We start from the raw sequence: 21823 nt of genomic DNA, 5'->3' as shown, positions 1-21823 counted from the left end.
AGTAATTTTAATCTGTTAAAGTCTAAGCCAGTCTTGGGAAGTACAGAGTCTATTTGCAAAATGTCACTTCTATCAGTAGTAATGGAAAGTAAAGTATGTAAGGAAAGGTAATATTTATTAGACTGAGGTATCACTGGAAGAAGGATGAAAGCATTAGGGCATACAAATCCTTTTCAGGGGTCTTCTGTATTTGTCAAGGGTGTGAAAACATTTGTACTTGCATGAAAATGTACAATGTTTCATTGTACATTAAAGATTGATTTTTGTTTTGGTTTGTTTTCCAGCTACATCTGTTGATCTAATAGAATATGCTAACTTTCCTTACAAACGTTGCTAACAGCCTTAAACATCCATGGATCATCAGCTGGAACAGCATTACTGCAGTGTAGCTAGAATGGGCACAGAAATATATCTTGAGTGTTGGCTGATTAGCCAGCTTGTAAAGTCATTTAATGTGAGATGCCTAATGAAGTTGTGTAGATTAGGAGAGGAGTTGCCATAGGCTCCCTTCGTAGTCAGAAGAGAGTCACCTACAGACAGCACTGAAGATCTGATTTGCCTTTGATCATATTGGGAGACTGGCACCTGCATTGCTAGCTTAGGTTGTACATCAGCTGATGCTGAGCCAGGGCACTCAAACAACAGTAAATATGTCTTCAGAGATATTAAAATATTATTATTTAATATTAATAATTAACATTGAACAATAAATATAATAGTAATAATAGTAATAATTTAGTAGATAATAAACATCCTTAGAACAGAATAGGTCATCTAGGAAACTGGTACAAACACAGCAGTCTTCTCTGCTTATGAGAGTATATCTTGTTTATGACTTCTTGCAAAACCCAAACAAACTGCATGATGATATCAAAAAGCTTTAGTATGTGTGCCTGAAGGCAATGCTGCAAGTTATTTTTTCAATGAATTTGTTGAATTCGATTAATATGAACAGATTAGTTATCTTCCGTGGAGTGGACTGAAAACATTTGAAGATGATTTTTTCCTTACTCTTTGTAAAAGATGCTTGTGAAAAACATTTTCTTTTTATGCCTAATGTGGTTTTAGAATATTTGCATTTGCTGTGTATTCCATAAAACTATAGGCAAACTGTGGAAAAAGCAGTATGGCATTTAAAGTTTGACACCTGTTTTCATGGGTTAAGTCTTCCTGTAGTTAGGTTTAAATGTTTACTACACAGTATGTCTCAAGAAAGGATGCAACACACATGCCTGCAAACAGACTGGCAAGGCATACAGTAGTGCATATGTCAGATTATATAATCTTTAAAGACTGATAGAAATTACGTTACTGCACATATTTTGATTTTTCTTCTAGGTAAGGGAACGACTGAGGGTTTCTTTAGAAAGAGTCTCTGCACTGGAAGAAGAACTAGCTGCTGCTAACCAGGAGGTAACATAAAACACTTTCTCCCCTTTTGAGGTTCAATTTCTTTAATACTCTGTCCCATGTGTTCCCTGTCACTTTTCTTAAAACTGTCAGGAAAAAAAAAAAAGATAAATTACATTCCGAGCAAGCTGCTCAGTGAGGCTTGTTTAAGGTGGTTGTAAGATTAATACAGCCTTCTGTTTACTGATTTATTCCCTTCTTCTATTCCCTTGTGAGCAAAACAAAATCCAAGAGCTAGTGACAGGTTCCCAAATTTCTTGTTGGACGTGAAAAAGGAGTGAACCAATGAATATGTCAGATACTATAAAAAATTTAATGACCTGAATTTCGATTTTACTCTGAAATTAAGTAAAACACACACACACACACACGTATATACACACTTTATATAAATGTTAACATTGATGGAGGAAGGATTATGGATGACCTTGAAATTTAGGTTTATCTCTTCCCTTTTAATTACAGTGTATCGTGGTGAACTGTGGTGCCATATAACTTGTGAACTAGGACATTGAGATTTTTTTCCTGTATGGTAGTTTGCAGACTGTTGTCTTTTGTTTGGAAGGGTGAACAGTAACACAAAATTGTATTGCACACACAACTGTACACACATATACAAAGGAATTTTGCACCCCAGAGAGACAATTCTGAGGCCAGAAAATACAAATAATGGAGTCTGCTGCTGACTTCACCATCCACATCACGTTCTCATCTCCACCTGGTGTGTGCTTCTCACACTGTTAAAAATAAGTCAGATAGCAATAGAATTGGATTAAAGCTATTTTGGGTTATGTCCATTTACTGGTGTCATTTTACTCAGCCTTAAGGCACAAACTGAAAACAGCCACACACAAACTTAAAGTACTACCAAATAATTCTGGAAAAAATGAATACCTGTAATTCAGAATAATGTGTGATAATGTAAAATAGAGACTCCTAAAGTATTTTTTTTCCAATATTAAGCTAGCAAAAGTTCCTTTCTTAAAGTAACTTCTTAAAAATAGGATCAGCAATTAACATATTAGTACTTCCTTTTTATAAACTATGAACTTCGGGGGGTTGGACTCGATGATCTCCAGAGGTCCCTTCCAACCCCTAACATTCTATGATTCTATGAACTAGATATTTTGAACCATCCCTTTCTTCTCTGAAGTAACTGCACTTTATCTGTGCAAAAATAAAATCTCTCTTTTATTCTTCCATTTCATAATGTCCAGAATACTTGTGTTCAAATGATTTAGTTACACTATGTTGCATAATCTGTTAATTGTAATAGTGTTTATTAAATAGAAAGTGGTCCTTTTGGTCAGTCAAGCCAGCTGAGATGCATCCCAGTCCTCTAATCCCTCCCATTCATGTTCCAATTAAATTCAAGTTCACTTCACTGAGCATGGGACCAGGTCTTTATAACATCACCTTGTTATCTAGAGTTTTAAAAAAAGTAGTGAAACTTGTATTGACAATAAGAAGTAAAAACATGCACAATTAAATGAAATTGAAATAGGACTTTCAAAGCCTTTCTTGACCCGAATCCTTAGAAATGTTGTACAAACTTTGTGTCTATGTGATACTAAAAACATTTAGAAGGACATTTAATCAACCAAGCATAACATGACCATTAGCACAATCTGAATACTGTTATTTCAGTTTCCTATGAGTAACTGTTAAAGCTGAAAAATTGAAATTCAATTAAATAATAATGAAAAAAGAGCTAGATGGGAAGAGATGTGTAAGAGAATGAGTGGATTATTTTCAAACAGTTAATGCATTTGATAACATTCACACACAGTTATTTAAACGAGTGTGTGAAAATTAATTAAACAACTCCAATATATAAGCCTGTTTTTATACTAGGTTCCACAGTGAATACACAGGCAATAAAGGGCTTTAAAAATTCATTGTACTATATGGGCCAAGTGTCCAAGGGAATTGAATATATGTTTTTCAATAATTTCTGTATACCTGTCACTTAATGTCTGTTCTCCCAAGAGAATTCATATTTTCTTTCATACCCATTTTTTCATACTGATTGTAAGAGTGTACTACATATTCAGGACTATATCTAAACATAACATGATGGCAGTAAATTGGTGCCCTGATTAAATGAGTATATGATTAGGTATATAACAAGTATCAGATTGAGGCTTAAAAAATAGTAGAAATGTGTATGTTAAGGTAGCACCTTTCTCTGAAAGCTTATAGCTGTGGCTCTGACAGAGCAACAATGAGAAAATGCAAAGAGTCATAAGTACTTATTGGAAATATCCTTATATAAAAGAGAAAAATTGAGAGACTGTAGTTTTCCATCATTAGATGGTACATAAGCTCTCATTTAACAGTCTTTATAGCATATTACATACATACCAAAGGGAGTGAAATCTGGAACTCTGGCAAAGCTGATTTCGGCTCTAGTTGCCAACACCATCTCACGAAGCACTTCATATTTGATAGGAAATAGTAACACACATTGACTTTAAACTGCAGGGGCAATTGAGATGGACAGTTGGACCTGTTGGGAGAACTTAGCTTGTGTAGCTAATATTTATATGTAATCATACAAGGGTAATTGGGAAAGGCTTTGGTCTGCAGTTCTGATAGTGACTATTGATATGGCATAAGTCACTCTCATTGGTTCAGTTGAACTTTTTGGAAACAAGAATGTCCACCAAATGGTTCATTGCTGTTTTGATTCTGTGAAGGCAATAGTTTCTATTAAAAAGTGATTATGTAGCTTATCCATCTACTTTTCACATAAATGCTGCACAGAAATTATTTTGATTTTATGTAATATTTTAAAATATGCTAGAAATTTGTAATATTTTTAAAAAGTAATTTCTCTCTACTAATTGCAATATAAAATATACATCGAATTATCAAGGGAATCCTTATGTTTACTACAGGTTTAACAACAATGTTATAGGGATAGAATTAACCAAATCAGTTACATTAACTATTCTTCTGAATATGAAGTCTTGGTTCTAAATTGTGTCAAGCTGGAGGATACTTACAGGGTATGTCAGCTCCTTATTAAAACATGTTTACAAACAATAAACATTACACTGTATCTTACAGAGCATGGGATTCAGCTCAGAATTAGGATTCTTGTATTTAGGTGTTTACATGTGAGCCAGATGTCTGAAATTCAACTGTAGTCTGTGGAGCTCTAGTAAATCCAGTCTGCCAGATAACCTGGCAGTTAATCTGCCAGGGATGCCAGATACAACACAAAATTGACAGGAGAGCTGTGTCTGTCTGGAGCTAGAGGTGGGGAAGGAATACCCCTCGTCACTACGATGACACCAAATGCCTATGTTAGGCAACTGACTCTCACAACAAGCTCATGTGTAGACACCTAATGCATAGACCTAAATTTAGGTGTCTGTCTTCTTACAAACAGCAGAAGTTCTCTGAGTCAGGCAGTGGGCTTCTAGGTACGGGGGAGATACAAAATGGGCCTATGTTTTACTTAAAGAGTAGATTGAAAATCTTTAAATATACATTTTACCGGGGGGAAAGTTATTTGACTATATATTTTATTTTGCTGCAACTGATTAGTGGCGGTAGAAGGGACCTTTAAACATAGCAGCAATCTGGATTGCTGTTAGAGAGTTTTCATGCAGACTGGGGCAAGATAATTGTCAACAGTAATTAAATTCCATAGTCATCCTTATAATATTTGCTTTTTTCACCAGTTACCATACAATGTACCCAAAATTATCACACTTTTTTCTTTTATGCTTACACTGGAAGCCATTATTTGTTGACAGCTGGTAGATGTTGTCCTATTCATTGTGTCTGTTGTAGCTAAGATGAATAGTAGATATTGTTAACAATTTTCTGAAGAATTTACCTCCCATTTTTAGTTAAAATTACTGTAAAACATAGCTACATTTGCTTACCCCTCAGGTGCTTTTGAAATGATGCTGGTTTTCACCTGGTTCCACATAACCCATGGTGTCTCCAGATAGTTTTGTTGCTGAAGGTTATAATTTGCAGCTAGCAATTAGACAAGCTGCAAGTGGTACATCCAATACCAAAGCTCAGTGGTACAATAGTGTCTGTCTATGAACATTTTGAAGGCAAATGTGATGTTTTTCAGTGAGTATATGAACATTTTCAAATTCCGCCAAGGTTCTGCTAACCAGCTTCCTTTTTACACACTAATTGGAGAAGAATGAGTCTCATTTGCAAGGGAAGTGGGAAGCAAATTTTCCTTCCTGGTTTTGTCATTTATGATCTTCATGGAAATTAACTTTAATATTGAAATTACTGACAAGATAACCACTTTTGTTCCACAGCTTTTGAGATCCTCTTACTAGTGTTACGAGTGTGAGTCTTTGTTGGAAGTATGCTAAACTACAGCATGTGTAAACAACACACTAAGATATTTCATTAGCGCCATATATCATCAGGAACTCAAGCTCTAGTGGCTTCCATGGGGCAGGAATACATAGATTATAGACAGGCGGTACCATGGCCCATAGTGATGCTTTAATACCTATTTCTGCTGCAATGTGCAGTGTTAAATGACAACTGTTGTGATTTCCATTAACAGATTTCACTATTTCCCAGAACTCTCAACAAATAGTTTCCCAAAAAATGACCTTTAGAACTTTTTCCCCAGTCTTGGGAAATTAAGCTTTATACATAGTTAATACTATACTGGGAAAAAGTAATTTTTTGAGTGGCTATGTTTACTTTGAACATGAATTTTCTCCTACCTTCTTAAACATTTTTCCATCGCTTGTAAAATCTTTCTGTTATAATAAGAATCGTATGATAAGTGGCTTTCCAAAACTCTTTTTTTTTTCTGGTTAATAAAATGTGGCATGGAAAATACAGCTTTAGTTACATTTATTATCTCAAAGATATATTTTAGGAACCCAGAAAACACTGGGACTGCATAGAATATGAAATCAGAGAGATTACTGGTTTGAGTTTATATATAGGTGTGCTACCATATGCTTTTCTTCAGCGTTTGTTGAAAATGCCAATGCTGCTTGCAAATGCCAAATAACATTATATTGCTTCTGTCAATTGACACATAGATTATATTAAAACACTCAGGCTTCCTTTTAAAACCTCATTGTTACAATTTCCACTTGCTTCTACAGAATTTTACTCAACCTTTGAGGATAAATTTAACTCCTGGAGAGTTAATCAGAGAGATTGCAGGTGATTTGGACCATAGATCTCTACTTCATATAACTGCATGCTTTCTCTTATTTGGGCAGTAGGTTTCTTCCTGCAAGTGGGTTAGTTTATTCATTATGGTGCCCTTATGCTACTTTTTATAGCATCCATGAAAGCATTCATAAATTATTTAAGTCACTGAAGAGAAAGGATGATTTGCGATTTATGATTCTTTATATTCTACACCAGAAAATGTAGCCATTTATTCACCAAAGATCTTTCAAATACCGTGTTAATTGCCTGACTTTTGCTATGCAGGGCAAGTCAAGAAACCAGTAAAAAATGGAGATACTTTTAACAGTTGAGGACAGTTTTAACTCTGACCATGAGGGATGCTGCAGACGTGATTGTAATATCATTACTGCTAATGAAGTATTCTGTAATATTTAATATATATGTATTTTAAAGTAAAACCTCAGCTAACAATGGTGTGTTCTTTTTATCCATGGTTGCATGTGAAAACATATTTTTATCCCCAGCTGTTTCAGGTCCTATTAGCTTAAGGCACTTTTTGCTACAGGAGTTCCTTGGTGGCCTTAGCCTTTGTATGTAATACAACGCAAAGTGATTTTTGGAGTAGAAATGTTGTTAAACGAATAATTTGCTGAGAAAAAGAGCGTGTGCATTTCTTGAATGTATAATACACACAGAATTTCATCAATCTGAAATTCAGAAATGATGGGTATCAAATTTCTGGATGGAACTGGGTGAAGTTCAGTGACTTTTTTTCTGAAGAAGGCCAGGCTAGATGGCTTATACCTATTTCTGGTGGCTTTAAGTGTAATTTTGTGTGAAAAATCTGAAACAATCCTTATCTGTAGTATCTCAGTTTAATGTGTTTTCTCAGAATGGTGTAACTGAAAGTTATTGTTTTGTAAACTCTCTCCTACATATTTTTTTTTAAGCTATAACTTTACTCAGGTCTAACTCTTGAGAGACCTTCTTTGTGGTCTGAACTTTAATTTTAAATGTCTGTGTAATTGTGCCAAATTACATCTTTTCTGCAAAGATGCATGTAATTAAAAATAACTTGGTTTGAAATGTAATCTTTATGTGCTGTACGTAATTGCTTCTCATTCTGCCTTTAACCTTAGCCGTCTAGTTAAATGTTAACTCTGCAAAACATTATTATCGCCCTTAAGTTTTAAATGTGCTAATGAAACAAAATAATGATTTTTTTTTTTTGGTGGATGTTTGTCGTACTCCATGTTCCACAGCATTAATTTCTGTCTCTACACATTTGAATTAGGATGTGTGGCATGGCAGCTGAAGAGGTTGAAAATTACAACAGCACTACAACATTCATTGCCTTATTTTTTTGCAAAGTCAAAAAAGAAATAAGCACAAGAAATAATTAGTTAAGTTGCTATAGCTATTTCATTTTATGTCCGACTAACTCTAGTCTAAGTTCTCAGAGGAAAAAAACACTAAAATTCTTCGTGGATTCTCCTCTTCCTAACTTGTTGCTCTGACTACATCTTCATCTGCTGGATCTGCTGAGTTTCATCTTGTTCACTTTTTCAGAAAGCAGAGAGAGGCTTAGCTTTGCTTTTATAATATCACACTGACCTAAAAGTTTTCAGTGATGTCACCCATTTCCATCCTTACCACTTGAACTCTCCCACACTCCAGATAGTTTCCCCTTTAGGCCTTGCAGTGTTTTCTTACTTGTTGCTTCACATCATAGAAAAGTATTCAATAATGCTCCTTTTATCACTCCTTAAACATCATTCCTGTCACCTTCATTGCTGATCATTGTTAAACAAGTGATGACAAATTTTTAGTCTTTTACATCTTTTTTTTTTTTCAACTCTTTGATTCAAATAATTAAAGAAAAGTAACCAGGAAATCTGTGACAAATATTCATTCTATTCTTTTGTTTAGATGTTATATTCTCATTTTTATAATACCTGTGGCTTAAGTTTTCAGACTTTTGCCTTTGGGGTGAAACTGTATTTCTATTTGCATAAAAAAAGTGTGGCCTAATCTTAATTACAACTGCAGTTGCAGAGTGCTGCAGAAATATAAATATTTATTGGTATATTTAGTAGTAATGTATTCCATCTTCACATCTGTATTGGAGTGCTTTTATTGCACATTTTTACTATGATTATTATTGCATTACTACACACCCAACAGAGCTCCGGTAAAGGACTAGGACTCCATTTTGTTGTTAAAAAAAGAAATTAAAACCTGGTTCCTGCTCCAGGGAATTTATAGTATAAATTTGCCATGTAGTGTCTGTTGCTCATACAGCTGTGGAACAGAGGGCATTACTGCAAAGCCAAGGTGGCACAGTGACCTGTGCAATACATGTGGTGGACATCACTTACCGGTTTTAGTATCATTGAAGCTCTGTGAATATCACTCGCAAGACTCAGGCTAGTCTGGTCCTTTTTGAATAATCTTGCTCTTAAAAGCATCGATGTTATTTTAACTGGGGTGACTGGTTTACTGTTCCTACAGCAGAAAAAGTAGGATGCAATCCAAAAGAATTCATGGGTGCAATGATCGACTTTGTAAGATGAACTTGGCTAAATTGCATGACGTGATTTTTGACAGCTTATGGCTGTAATGGCGTCTGCTCAGGTGCACAGTCTGACACACAATTGTTGACCTGGTACACCGCATAAATCCTGGTATGCTACGTGAATTCTAGCATGCTCACCACGTAACTCCATGCTTGGGAGTTACATACTGAATACATGCTCTCACCCCTGCTCCGTGCCTGTTTTTTTAATGGAAGAAAGGCTGGGGCTGCAGGTGTGCAGCCTCCATGAGGTCCTGAGCCTGAATAACTGTAGGACATAGTATTCAGGGCTCACTACATAACACAACTATTCTGCAATTGATCAGCCTGTATGGAAAGTTTCTGTTTTCTGGATCTTGTGAGGTTGAGTTACTGGAGTTATTTTGGGTGTCTGTACAATGCTTTATATTCATCAGTAAATAGGGATCATGGAGTATGCCTGGCATTTCTGCACAACAACAAACACATATATCAATATATGACACAAAGCCATGAAGCTGAAGAACATGTCTCAGAAAATGATAAACGGATCTTCTGATATCTTCTCTACTTTATTTCAGAGAATTGCAGAATAGCAAATCTCTAAGTTTCTAGCATAGATTTTGTGGATTTCTTGTCTACTACATATTCCTCACCCAAAGCAGAAAAAAGGGAGGAAGAGGAGATGGGATGACAGCCAAAGAAATACAAGCTGAGAGGAGAACACAGGGATGGCAGGAGCCAGATGTGCGACTGAGCATATTTCACAATAGTTTGCCTACACACATGAAAACTCCAGGAGATTAATGAAACTGGAAGATTATTTGTATATGGTTAGCTTAGGAAGTGTTCGTAGTCAGCATGAGATTAGACACTGGAATAATTTCAGATTGGATTTAACGTCATATATTTGGCAGCCTGTTTAGGGAGCTTACAAATCAATGGAATACAACTTTTGCTGGCCCTGGTTTCATAAGGTTATGTTAGCAAATGTCTTACTTTAAACACACCAAGTTGCTAAAGTAAAGAACACGGCATATATTTAAAGCATGCTTAGCTGATTTGCATTGTAGAGCTCACTATTACTTGTATAAAGGATATCAGTGAAAATTTGTTTTAATCTAATCTAATCATTTAATGTTTAATTTGCTCACAGTATGCACACACTGCCTTTCATGAGACATCAGAAAGAATACATCACTTGACCTGTTATTTTGGGATTCATAAACTTTGAAATGTATGCCATTTTATCCTGCACTGAGTTATAGATTCGGGTTTAAGAACATGGTTGATTCTCATTCCGTCTCTATCAACTTCAGGGTCATTTGGCATTTGTCAAATGAGTTTTCATGTAGATCAAGATAATTTCACTGCAAGAATCTGTCTTGTTGATTATCATTAACAATCTTCTTGTTCATCCATCTTGATGAAAATGCAAACCACATACCTATTATCCTGTGTTTTTAATCTGCTGGAACAATATATTGTTTTATCATTTGTTTAATGTGCTTCTTTGGAATGATTATGCAAGTTTGTGTATATTTGTTAAATATTACATGATTTGTTAGGAACGTCTACATCGACTAACTCTCAAATAAGATTTTAAATAGTGTAACAAGATCACAGTATTGTATTCTATGCCTATTACTCTCCATAATCAATTTTTAATGTATGAATAGGCCTTACATGCTGCATTTGGATAAAACATGAGTCAATAAATAAAATCAACTTCAGTCTTCAATAGGTTTGTATTTATTAATCAATATTCCCATTAACATATAAACCGAAAACTGTATCATTTCTATTTTCATATTAAATCACCCCAACCAACAGTGCACATGCAGCTCTAGGAGTATTCTACAAATTCATAAGGTAGTTAACTAGCAAGACAATAAAAACTAATGTCTGTGAGCAGTGTCAGCAATAACGTGAATCAAGACTAATTTGCCACTCAAAGGTCTGTATTGGCCTTCCATTGTCAAGAGGCAGAGCAAGGTCCATGAGCGTGACAAATCAATTCCACATTTGTTAATGATAGACTACGAAGAAAATTGTTGCCATTTTGCTACTGCACTGCTAGCACTGATAAAACAGCGTAGTGATAAAATATTGTGAGAAAAATAGGAGCAAAGACTGCGCTGGGGATATGCAAAGGATCTTGGTAAGTATGACCTAAGTAGTCATATTAGGAGATTTTTAAAATCAGGTTTTTTTATTTTAGTGCAGACAAGTTCCCATCATATGTCTGTAATAGAAATAAATGTAGAAACAATTTTACTTGGGATCCAAAAATGTGGAAAAAAAGGTGGGAAAAAAAGTCTCCTAGTAAGAACGTAATTTAAAAGTATTAAAATCTTGACTAAAATTAAATGGGAACATTTGGTTTAATATTTGAAATATAGACTTTAACTCACTCTACTGTGCTTTGATTTCAACAGACTGGGAGCTAGATTTAAGTTGGGATTTCTTCAGTTTCTGCATGCAGATCAGGGCTTTGATATTCTTTAATTGTAGTTCTGGGGTAAGGTTCATTTCCTTTCTGGATTTTTACTCATATCCTATCTATCTGTTGTTTTGTACAATCAATCAGTAGCACAGATGGTGATTTTAATACAGATACACTGTATAGGAAAATCTAATAAAACTACACATGCAGAATAGGGTGGTTTTCATAACAGATATGTCCAGTCAAAATAAATCTGAACAATTTCAAAGTATCTAGGTGACAATATGCAGACAAAGAAAAAAAAATTTCATTTAGGGAAGTCTGTTTTTAATTGGAGGGAAATACATTAATGTAATCAGAAGAGGAAAATGGATTTGCAGTGCAAATAGCTAAATACTTCATTTTAACCTGAGTGGGATTTTTCAAACCAAATTGTATACCTTAAGCATGGGTGGTTATCAGTTAAATGCTTATGTACTAAGAGCAACTACATAAAGCCCTAGAGGCACGTTATTTTATTTATATTCAATGTCCTGGATACTAAAAACATGTTTGTGTGTCTGAACATATATATCCATATATATGTAGGGTGTGTATATATGTATAAAGTATCTTTATATATTATTATATATATCATATATATATACACACACTATGTATATATATTTCAATAACTCATATATTGTTGAAAACAATTAAGATCATAATGTTTCTGCCAAATCCATCCTCAGCTCTGACCAGCTGAAAGTCCATCTCTGTACTACCAATGAACTCTAGGGCTTTTGTATCCTGATTTGAGTACATTACTAGTGTCTTTGTGAGAGTAATAATGAAAGAATAACAATAATTTTGCTACTATTTTGTTGAGCTTGGTTAGAAATTAGTCAGCGGGTGTCAAATACACACTATAATGCAACCATGTAATTGCTATTTGTTATTTTTTTTCCATTGTGCTAGTCTCTGTAAAAGACAGCTCTTTCACTGTCACATATTTCATACAATTTTTGTGACAAATTAAAAGTAGCACATTTTTGTTTACTTAGATAATGGTTTCTGAAGAAACTGTACTGAAACGTAGCTGGTAATCTTCTGTGAAAAATCTTGACAGATACTCTTTTTCATAATAGCAAGCGCACAATTGCTTTAAATGACTCCTGTTCTGTGTACAAAGTGTTGCCAGTACATTATAGAAATAAATGGTGCATGCTTTAGACTACGTGCAATAGCACAAGACAGTTGTTTACACAGTAACACTTAATTCGCTTCAGAATTCATAATGAAGCAAAGGAGACTAATAAACACTATTGCCTTATTACCGGCCTAAAATTTTAGGGTATTATTACATTTAAAGTATAAAAATGACTGCTGATCCAGGCACTTAGTGTTCAAAAGGAGTCAGGGCTCAGTGGAGGTGTAAATGGATGGCAGGAGGTCCTGCGAGCGGCTCCCAGCTGAGTGCCACAGCTGTGGGCTACCCCTGGCCTGCAGTACCCTTGTCACGATCAGAGGTGACCTTTGTAGGTAGACATGTCAATAAAACACTGGGAGCCAGGACCTGTCAATAGTTATCATGAGCACAAACCACCAACAGTAAAAGATCACGTGTAGTTAGTACTTCCATGTTTTCCAGTTAAAATTATGAATCTGCCACTAATTCAGAGCATCTCCAGTCATCTTTGCATGTTGTCATTCATTGTTTGCACTTCAGTGACATGAAAGCAGAGCCTGAAAGTGCTAGCCACCGTACAAGCAGGGTCGCAGAGAGCAGTGCCTACATCAAGATGATAAGAATAAAATAATCAAGACATAAACAGAAGCTGCAGGAGCAAGATGTTTTAGCTTTCTTTGACAGAACTCGAAGCATAGAAGGTAAAGACTTACTTAAACCATAACAAGAACTGTAACTGAGGGCTGGAGCTCAGTGTACTACCTCCTCTTTGTGCCACAAGGTAAAGACCCCCTGACTTTTTAAGTCAACTCTCTTTTACAGCACTCCTCTGATCAGTTTAAAAAGTGTTGCTGTAAATCTGAATGTAGGTTCTCTTGCAGACCTCGCTAGCAAATGCTGGGTTTCTAATAATGACAAGGCAACGCTTCTTGGCCATGAAGGAGTAAGAGTGTAGAGATTCTATTTCAGTTTCCGCTTATTTAAACTCCATATACCACAAACGTACAAGATTTGCTTTCATTAAGCCTACTACTGTCTAGTCTCCAAGGGTTATAAAGACTCCCTCACACGGATTATTTCACTTTAATGAGTATTTCTCCATAGCAGTGAAAGCTAAACAGCAATATTAATGAAAGGTCAACAATCTCAAAAAGGAAGAGAAGAATTTATGATGTAAAAATATTGAAAATAGGTATTACTCATAACTCCTACATATTTTTTCTTTGAACAAAGTAGTATTTCTCTTGACATGTCAGGACACGTTTTAAAGAGCTCGATTGTGTAAAGTTTCTGGAAAGCTCACCACTTACATAGCAATAAAATACACTGGAATCCAGGCAAATATAAAATAAACCTGGCTGAGGTTGTCAGTCAGAAACGAACACTTAGTTTACAAGCGAATTTTCAGAGTGCTACAAAAGCCCTACTTGCAAATTTGTCTGATTCTTTTTTTTTTAAGTAGTTGAATGGAAGAGAAGACAAAGTGCGAAGTTTAAAATAAAAAACCTTTTATGTTTTTTTCTTCCCCCAAAGTGCATTGTTAGTGCTGAAGGTTTCATTCCCTACCTTCCAAAGTTATTTTTACAATCTGAAAAGGCTTTTTTTCTTTTCTTTTGTTCTCTCAAAATGTGGCTAATGTTGATTACAATGCTGTACGGTCCATAGTTATTTTAACTCCTACCTGTTGTGAAAATAAAGCTCTATGTCCATATTTGCGCTTTTAAATATAACTGGTTGCAAAGCTCAGAGCCTGCATTGCTGAATGGAAAAACAAGCATTTCCGTGGTAAAGCAGTCTTCAGGGAAATTCATTTTTATCTGTTGTTTTAAAAGGCTCTGTATGGATTTATGAGAAGCTTGGTTTATGGAGTTAGAATGTGCATTTACGATAGCCTGGAGAACATCTTGCATTCACTCTCAAATGCTATGCATATAGCCAGTCATCAATCCTATGCAGTTCATTTGGTCATGGTACTGAAACTTACTGAGATTTTAGCTGCCACTCTGGGAAGATTCCCCCCACCACAAGCCAACACTTCACTTTTCCATGTGTGTTTATTAATTTCATTTTATACATGGATAGCTCCAAAATTCTGTATTTGCTTGTGTGTTGGAAAAAAAAAACAACAAATCTCTGTTTCTTGCCTTAATCCCTTCTGTATCCCATCTACCAAAGTCAGACACTTCAGTAGATGAGAAGGAATTTCCATTATTAGAAAAGTTTGTGAATCTTAAGACTTTCATCTGCTGTTGTCTAGCAAAGAATGGTGAGAAGGTGGGTGAGCCACACACATCACCTCTCCCCTGGGTTTTCAGGAACACTTTGGTGGTCTTATTACTGGACCATCTCACTAGTACATGTTTCATCACTGTTATTCAAAGATGAGGCAAGCTCCCTACTTGGGCTCTTCCTTTGATCAGGGTAGAAAATTAAGCCCATCAGAATGTGTGACTCAATCCCATTGACTGCTGGAATTAATTAAAACATTGTTGGTCTTTATGACAGGCTAAGAAAGTCATTATTAGTGGATGACTAAATAGAGTTGGTTCAGTCACATTGATTAGTATATAAGTTTCTATTCAGAAAAAGAAGTCTTGTGAGAGTTTAAATGGCAGATGTCAGAATGTTATCTGCCAAAACCATCTAAGCCACTGCACTGCTTCACGTATTGAAATTCAAATAGGTCTTGTTGCAGTGCAATCAAGCTGCTAACCCTGAGATCCTTTGTAGTGCTCCAAGTGTGTCTCTTCAGGGCAGCTAGCACTCAATTGATACCTCTGCTTCTCACCGCAAGAGCTTGTGATCCAACCACTGTCCTACAGGGCCTGTGGTTACATCCAGTTCTGTCCTATTTACTGGAAGACCCTGTAGCTTGGCACCTGCAAGGCTTCCTCCGGCATCCTGCAAACAGTAACAGCATGATGTACTTAGAAGTGGTTTCTTTCATGCAAAATATGATTTATTGTGCCAAAAGGTGCCATGTCATGATTTTTACTTTCCTGCCTTGTTTCTTATCTCATTCCAGAGCACGTAATACAACATAAACAAATACACAGGGACACGTGCAATACTCATATGTATGAACGTAGGGGCTTCCCCTTGTTCTTCAGGATGTATATTTTAGGCATGTTTGAAAATAGGACTGTTCAATTGGCATACATTTAAAGCCTAGAAATGGCTAATCTTGCCAGAACAAATTAAAAATCTTAATAAAGTATCTACTTTCAGGAAAAAATTTATTGCTCATTCAAAAAACTTGCCGCTATACTGTAAAAACAGATTTCCATTCAAATCTTTTCATACTAGTTTGACTACTTCTAAGCCATCATATTATAACACCCACACAGAGTTCTTGTTCATGATTTCCCGAGCAGTCTGTCGTGCAAGCTTATCAGTGATTTATTCAGTGGTGTGAATATGTGTGAAAACATGTGCAGGTAAGCGTATACTATGCTATGCTGGAATTGCTATAATTTGGCAATCATGAGGCTGCAAGAGATTACAAAGAAGTGGGATAAGAAGGAGTGTAAGCTGGAAAGTGGAGGATGGAAAGACTTTCAGACACCACTGTGACAATTTGTTTTGCCTTTGGTTTGTAAATTGCATTAACTTTGTAGACTGGAGCAATCTGCTAAGAAATTTCACATCCCCAGTAGATTGTTCTCTGTACTTGTATAACATCCCCTGCCCCTATAACAGAGAATGCATTTCTGCACCTCGGGTACCACAGTTTCTAGTGTTGCATCCTATATGCAACCGTGTTGAAGTGGAAATTTGTGAACAGCAACTCTGGGGCACTTACTCATGCTGCTTCTGATATTCTGATGATAAACTCAGACTGAGAGGATGCAGGCACAAATGTCTTAAAGTACTGCAGCTAAATCTGTCACACCTCAACTGACAGAGTCAATAAAATTGTAGAAAAGGTAAAACTATCCAGTGAGTTTCTAATTAAATATTGAAAGTCTCTTTTGAACAGGATTCTTAAAAGAATCCTTTTTACTCATGGAGAAATACAATGAAAATTAATATTTTGACATATCCGAGGTTTTTATGTAAGTCCTGTTCTTATAATTTACAGCAGGTAGCCAGGTGTGACCCCCACTGAATGAGATGCATCCTTCCTAAACCTGCCCTCAGGAGCACATAAAATCTAACGTAACTGTCTTAGTTTGTTTAAAATGCCCTTCCCTTCATGAAAAAATCTCCTTTTATAATATCTGTTTTTTACTCAGATTCAAAAAAGGATCAATTCATTTTTCCTGAAAAGGTTTTTGCATCCCATGCTGTGTTTTTCCTCCACCAAAGAGTGAAAGAAATATAGTATATTGTTTATATAAGATCCTGATAATACAAAATGCTGATTACCATTACAATTTCTTTCAAAAGTTACATATAATATGTCAAGAAAATGTAGGTGCATTTCTGGCCCTATAACTAAAATAAAATATGAATAATGACAAATTTGTTGTACAACTGAAACAATTTCGATCACCCTGTTTAAATATTTCTGAACTCTCTAACGAGCAGCTTCTGAAAGGCTGTGTTGAGGTTAACACAAATTAGAAATATAACTGGAAAAGGCTACATTTATGTTTATGAATCAGGATTTAAATTTCCATTGAAGCAGAAGGAAACCACCTCAGTCTCTAAGCATCCTTTTTTTATTTATATGCATATAAAGGTAACTGGAACAGTTTTCCCCACTGTGTCTGAGAAGTGGGCAGGACTGGGTTAGTGTATAATACCATATTACAGGCATGCTTTTTACTTCATAACTTGAGTTATTTCTGGAATTTCTTCAGTTCTTTGATGGTATTTATTTTGCTTAAATTTAGCCATCATAATGGGAGCCTCTAGTTGAAGATAATTGTCTGTTTTCCCTTCAGTCAGGAGAAAAGATATGCATGTTGTTCATCCCACCTATTTCAAACATAGAAGACCTGCTGGCAATGTTTCTCTCTCCAACGTTTATAGAAGGAATCAGATAACCACTTTATTCTAAACATTCAACATTTTGGCCTTTCAGTTATCCTGCTCTGTGCCAGTCAGAGAAGTTCAAGATTTTCAGCTCAGTTATTGTAATTCTGCCTTAAGTCACAGAGTGATACAGGATGCCAAAGGCTGAAATGTAGCATTTTTGCTCTAAGTAGGCTATGCTCTGTGCTGGAGTCAGATATGGTCACTTTTTACAGAACAGCAGCACTGGGAACAAGGCCTCAGGGGCAAAGGAAATTGTTATGGGTAAGAAAAGTAACCAGAATACCATCCTTGTAATTTACAGTATATGATATACATTGATAGTAACAACAGCTTCTCCCTGAGGATGTCAGAACAATTACAGGGAAAGCCTAGTGGCAAGGGGGTTATTTTGTCTGGTCCCTAACTCATCAATATTCTCTGATTCACCCCAAATCTTACCAGGTAACACCACCAGTGATCATCTCAGACTTCCAAACCCTGATCTCCCCTGAGCTTTCAACTACAAAATCATTTTTCCTGTCTAAAGTTATCATTCTTCCTTCCTGGAGTTGTCAGCGCTACTTATGGACCAAATATCGCCGTGATTCATAACAGAAAAAGGAATGCATTTAGTTCCTTTCCACCAACCTGGAGAGATTTTAACTTCATATTTGAAGAGGGAAATATTTATATTTCATGTCTAAACCATATCTGACAAGTTTCTTGTTGTTTTGTAGGTTATGTGCTGCTTTCTTATTGGATTTAAAGTAATTTGATCAAGAAAATAAAAAATTAATTCAGGTCTGTTCTTACACATCTGGTTGCAAAGTAGCAGTCATCCCTTCTTTTAGTACATGCTCACAAAAAAAGCCCAGAACACTAAAACACAGGGCAAAAAGCAGTCAAAACATCACACATCTCTGAACAAAACCATAAGGGGTTGAAGAATGCTGGTGCTTTGAGGGAAAGTCTGGCAGTGAGACAATTACTGCTCCTAGGAAATCTAATAAAAGCTTTTCCATTGGTGCTCAAGGTATGTGTACAGTAGTAAAGAGACAAGACTGAAAGTTCTGTAAATATAAGACAGATTTTTGAATGACATCAGACTGCACAGACCAACAAGTGCGTAATTTAAAAATGGATCTATAGTAGGCAACTGTCAATAAAAAAAGTGTAATAAGTTGGTAGTTCCTTTTCATTGCTGTTGTAGGTAAGTATATGAAGTATTCATAGTAAAGTTAATTGCCTAAAGCCTGAAACTAAAATGAGGTAACGAATGGCCACTCAAACAATTAGAAGTAGAGAACTGATTATGTTTCAGCAGCAGAGGTACCCAGTCATTTAGGATTTTGTGTTTAGAAATGGATTCTGATCTCACACCTCTCAAATAATTTTAAATTAATTATTTTGTAAAATACCCAAATTAAACACGTAGAGGAACTGCTTCATTTTGTGTCTTGTGAGAGACTTTGCTCCATGAATAAATCCGTTGCATCTTCATGTATAGTTTGTGTGTTGTAGTTTATTTTTATTTTGTCCAGTGAGCCCTGTTCAAATGTTGCCATTTTTTTGTGTGCTGATTTTTCCTTTCCTTTTTGGTTATCCTTCAGTTTGGTAATTTTTGCAACTGCAGTGTGAATCTTTTATTTCTTTCATTTGTATGTCTTAGTGTCCTACTACAGATAGTAATCAGACTGTTTCACTTGCTAAATAGATGGGATTTATGCTATTGCTTGCTGATTTATAGTCTTGTGTAATCTTTATTCATTATGAAATTACTGGTTTACTATGTTATCCTTTTCACCAGCATGGCCGATGGGTATGGTTCTATAACATCAGGTAGTTCTTCAGATCAGTTCTGGCTTATGTATTCTATGATATATTTTAATATTTGAAATTAATATTCCCTTAACACCTGAATTCAGACTATTACTTCCAAGTGTACAGGCATGAGATGTAGATTTGGTCATTTATGGAAATGAAGACCAGTTGTAATGTTGAATCTGAATTGTTGAATTCTAACTTCATAAAAAACATAGGATTCAGTGATATCTGTAGACAATTGACACAAATTCTGCTAAGATTTTGGAGGGAATTTATATGGGTAATATAGTAGGGTTGTTTACCAAAATTGTAATTCAAAAAGCTGGGCTTTAGGAAAGTTGAAAATATTTTAGTGTTGAAACAAAAAGATAAAAGTTGTGTAAGGATATGTTCAGAATTATTATGACAGTGGAGCTTTAGCAGTTGTGCCATTTTTTTTCTACGTACCTTTGAAATCCAGAAGACAGAATCTAAATCAATGGAAGTTATTTAAAGTTTCAATGTTATAAAATTGTCCCTTGTCAGTCATAAAGACTGACTACAAAAGTGAGAAGAATATGAAGATCAGCATGCCTGTGAGAACAGAACAAGCTAAAGGAATGTTTCTTTGGATTATAGGATATTTTCATGGGCTTAAGCCACAAAAGTTAGAAAGGTCCAATTAGAAAAGTAATACTCTACACTTTAATCTTCTTAAATTCACATTTTTCTCAATCAAAAAACAACTTTTCTGTTCAGCTGGCTGAGTTTGGCAAAGTTAGCAGGGAGCCAAATATAGACTTGCAACAGGACACTATCTTTAGACTTAACTATGGAGAGACTGGCACTCTGCAATTTTACACTCACTTCAGAGTAGAGTCATGTTGAAATGTGTTGCTGTGGTCCAGGTCAATTCTTGACAAGTGTGCTAAATAGGAAAATAACACCTGTGATAGCAATTTAGAAAAGGAATTTAATCATTTGAGGTCCACAATCAGAAGTTGATAAGGAAAAAATATGTGATATGTGTGGTCACATTTTAGCAGGTATTATTTGGACTTGAATGTTTAGATTGATTGACCAGTTTTGAGTACAACAATGTTAAATACAACAATGGTATTTATCCACATTTATTTGCCATTTATCCGTCTTTTCATTTTTTGGATCTTGTTTTGTTTTCTTTTTAGCAGCTGTGACTCTATCCTCAAGAATGTTACCTTTTACTTTTTCAAAAGAGAACTTATCATGAAAACCATTAAGAATTTAACCTTAGAGGGTTAAATAGTATGTAGGTGCTTGGAAAACTGTCTGTAGACATGTTTCGTAGTAGATATGTCTACATATCTACCTTTTTAAGTAGATTCAGAGACTACCTAGGAAAAAAAATAGAGTTGTCTGTGTCTTCACCCTCATCTATTTCATCATCATCATCCATTCACGCGTGTTTTGGCTAGTGGAGTGGGAGTTGGCCTCTTCTCCCAGGCAACTAGCAATAGGACAAGAGGACATAGCCTCAAGCTTCACCAGGGGAGGTTCAGGTTGGACATTAGGAAGCATTTCTTCTCAGAATGGGTTATTAGACATTGGAACGGGCTGCCCAGGGAGGTGGTGGAGTCACCATCTCTGGATGTGTTTAAGACAAGACTGGACATGGCACTTAGTGCCGTGGTCTATTTGACATGGTGGTGTCAAGGCAATGGTTGGATTCGATGATCCCTGAGGTCTCTTCCAACCTGATTGATTCTGTGATTCTGTGATACCTGTGTAGAAAGTTACACAAATTGTTCGGTGATTAAATTAGCACATTTGCAAATAATTTTCACATTATTGAAAGTTCAAGCTAAATAAAAAATAAGTAGTAAACAAGAGTGTGATAGTAATTAAAAACCTGCTTCAACAAGCTGAAAAGTAAAAATTAATATTTATTTGTAAGACACAGGAGAGTTTCCATGCTTCCTTAGGAGCATTAATTCTGCCTTAATTTATTCCTTAAATCAAGAAGAGAGAACAAGTATGAAAGCAAGTTAGCTGTGTGGTTCTTCACGACTTAGATCTGTTATCTGACGACTACCTTAGAGCTGAAACTGTTAAGACGTGCCAGACTTCAAACTCCGTGTTATTCCTGTATATAGTTACTCTGCATTCATTACAGTAATAAAATCACTGAAACAATAAGCTTTAACAATGATGGATTTTTGGCAAAGAAATTGTTCCCTAATGTTCAAAAATCAAGCGAATCCCCCAAAATAATGATACACATATTGTATTCTTTTATTTTCCTTTCACTTTGAAGGGGCAATTGAATTTTATTTGTTTATTTACTTACTTAGAA

General features: G+C 35.5%; 1 protein-coding gene across 1 annotated transcript in view; it reads left to right on the top strand.

Moving 5' to 3' along the window:
• The window catches only part of PPFIA2 (PTPRF interacting protein alpha 2), a 244068-nt gene that overhangs the window by 130981 nt on the left and 91264 nt on the right, over nt 1–21823 (top strand). The window contains exon 4 of the mRNA XM_068402092.1: nt 1339–1413. Coding sequence (XP_068258193.1) covers nt 1339–1413 — 75 coding nt within the window. The remainder of the gene's footprint in view (nt 1–1338; nt 1414–21823) is intronic.

Source organism: Nyctibius grandis, chromosome 5 (genome assembly GCF_013368605.1).
Source record: "Nyctibius grandis isolate bNycGra1 chromosome 5, bNycGra1.pri, whole genome shotgun sequence".
In the NCBI taxonomy this organism is placed as follows: Eukaryota; Metazoa; Chordata; class Aves; order Nyctibiiformes; family Nyctibiidae; genus Nyctibius; species Nyctibius grandis.
The sequence above is the reverse complement of the archived record's forward strand: the minus strand, read 5'-3'. Positions and strand labels throughout refer to the sequence as shown.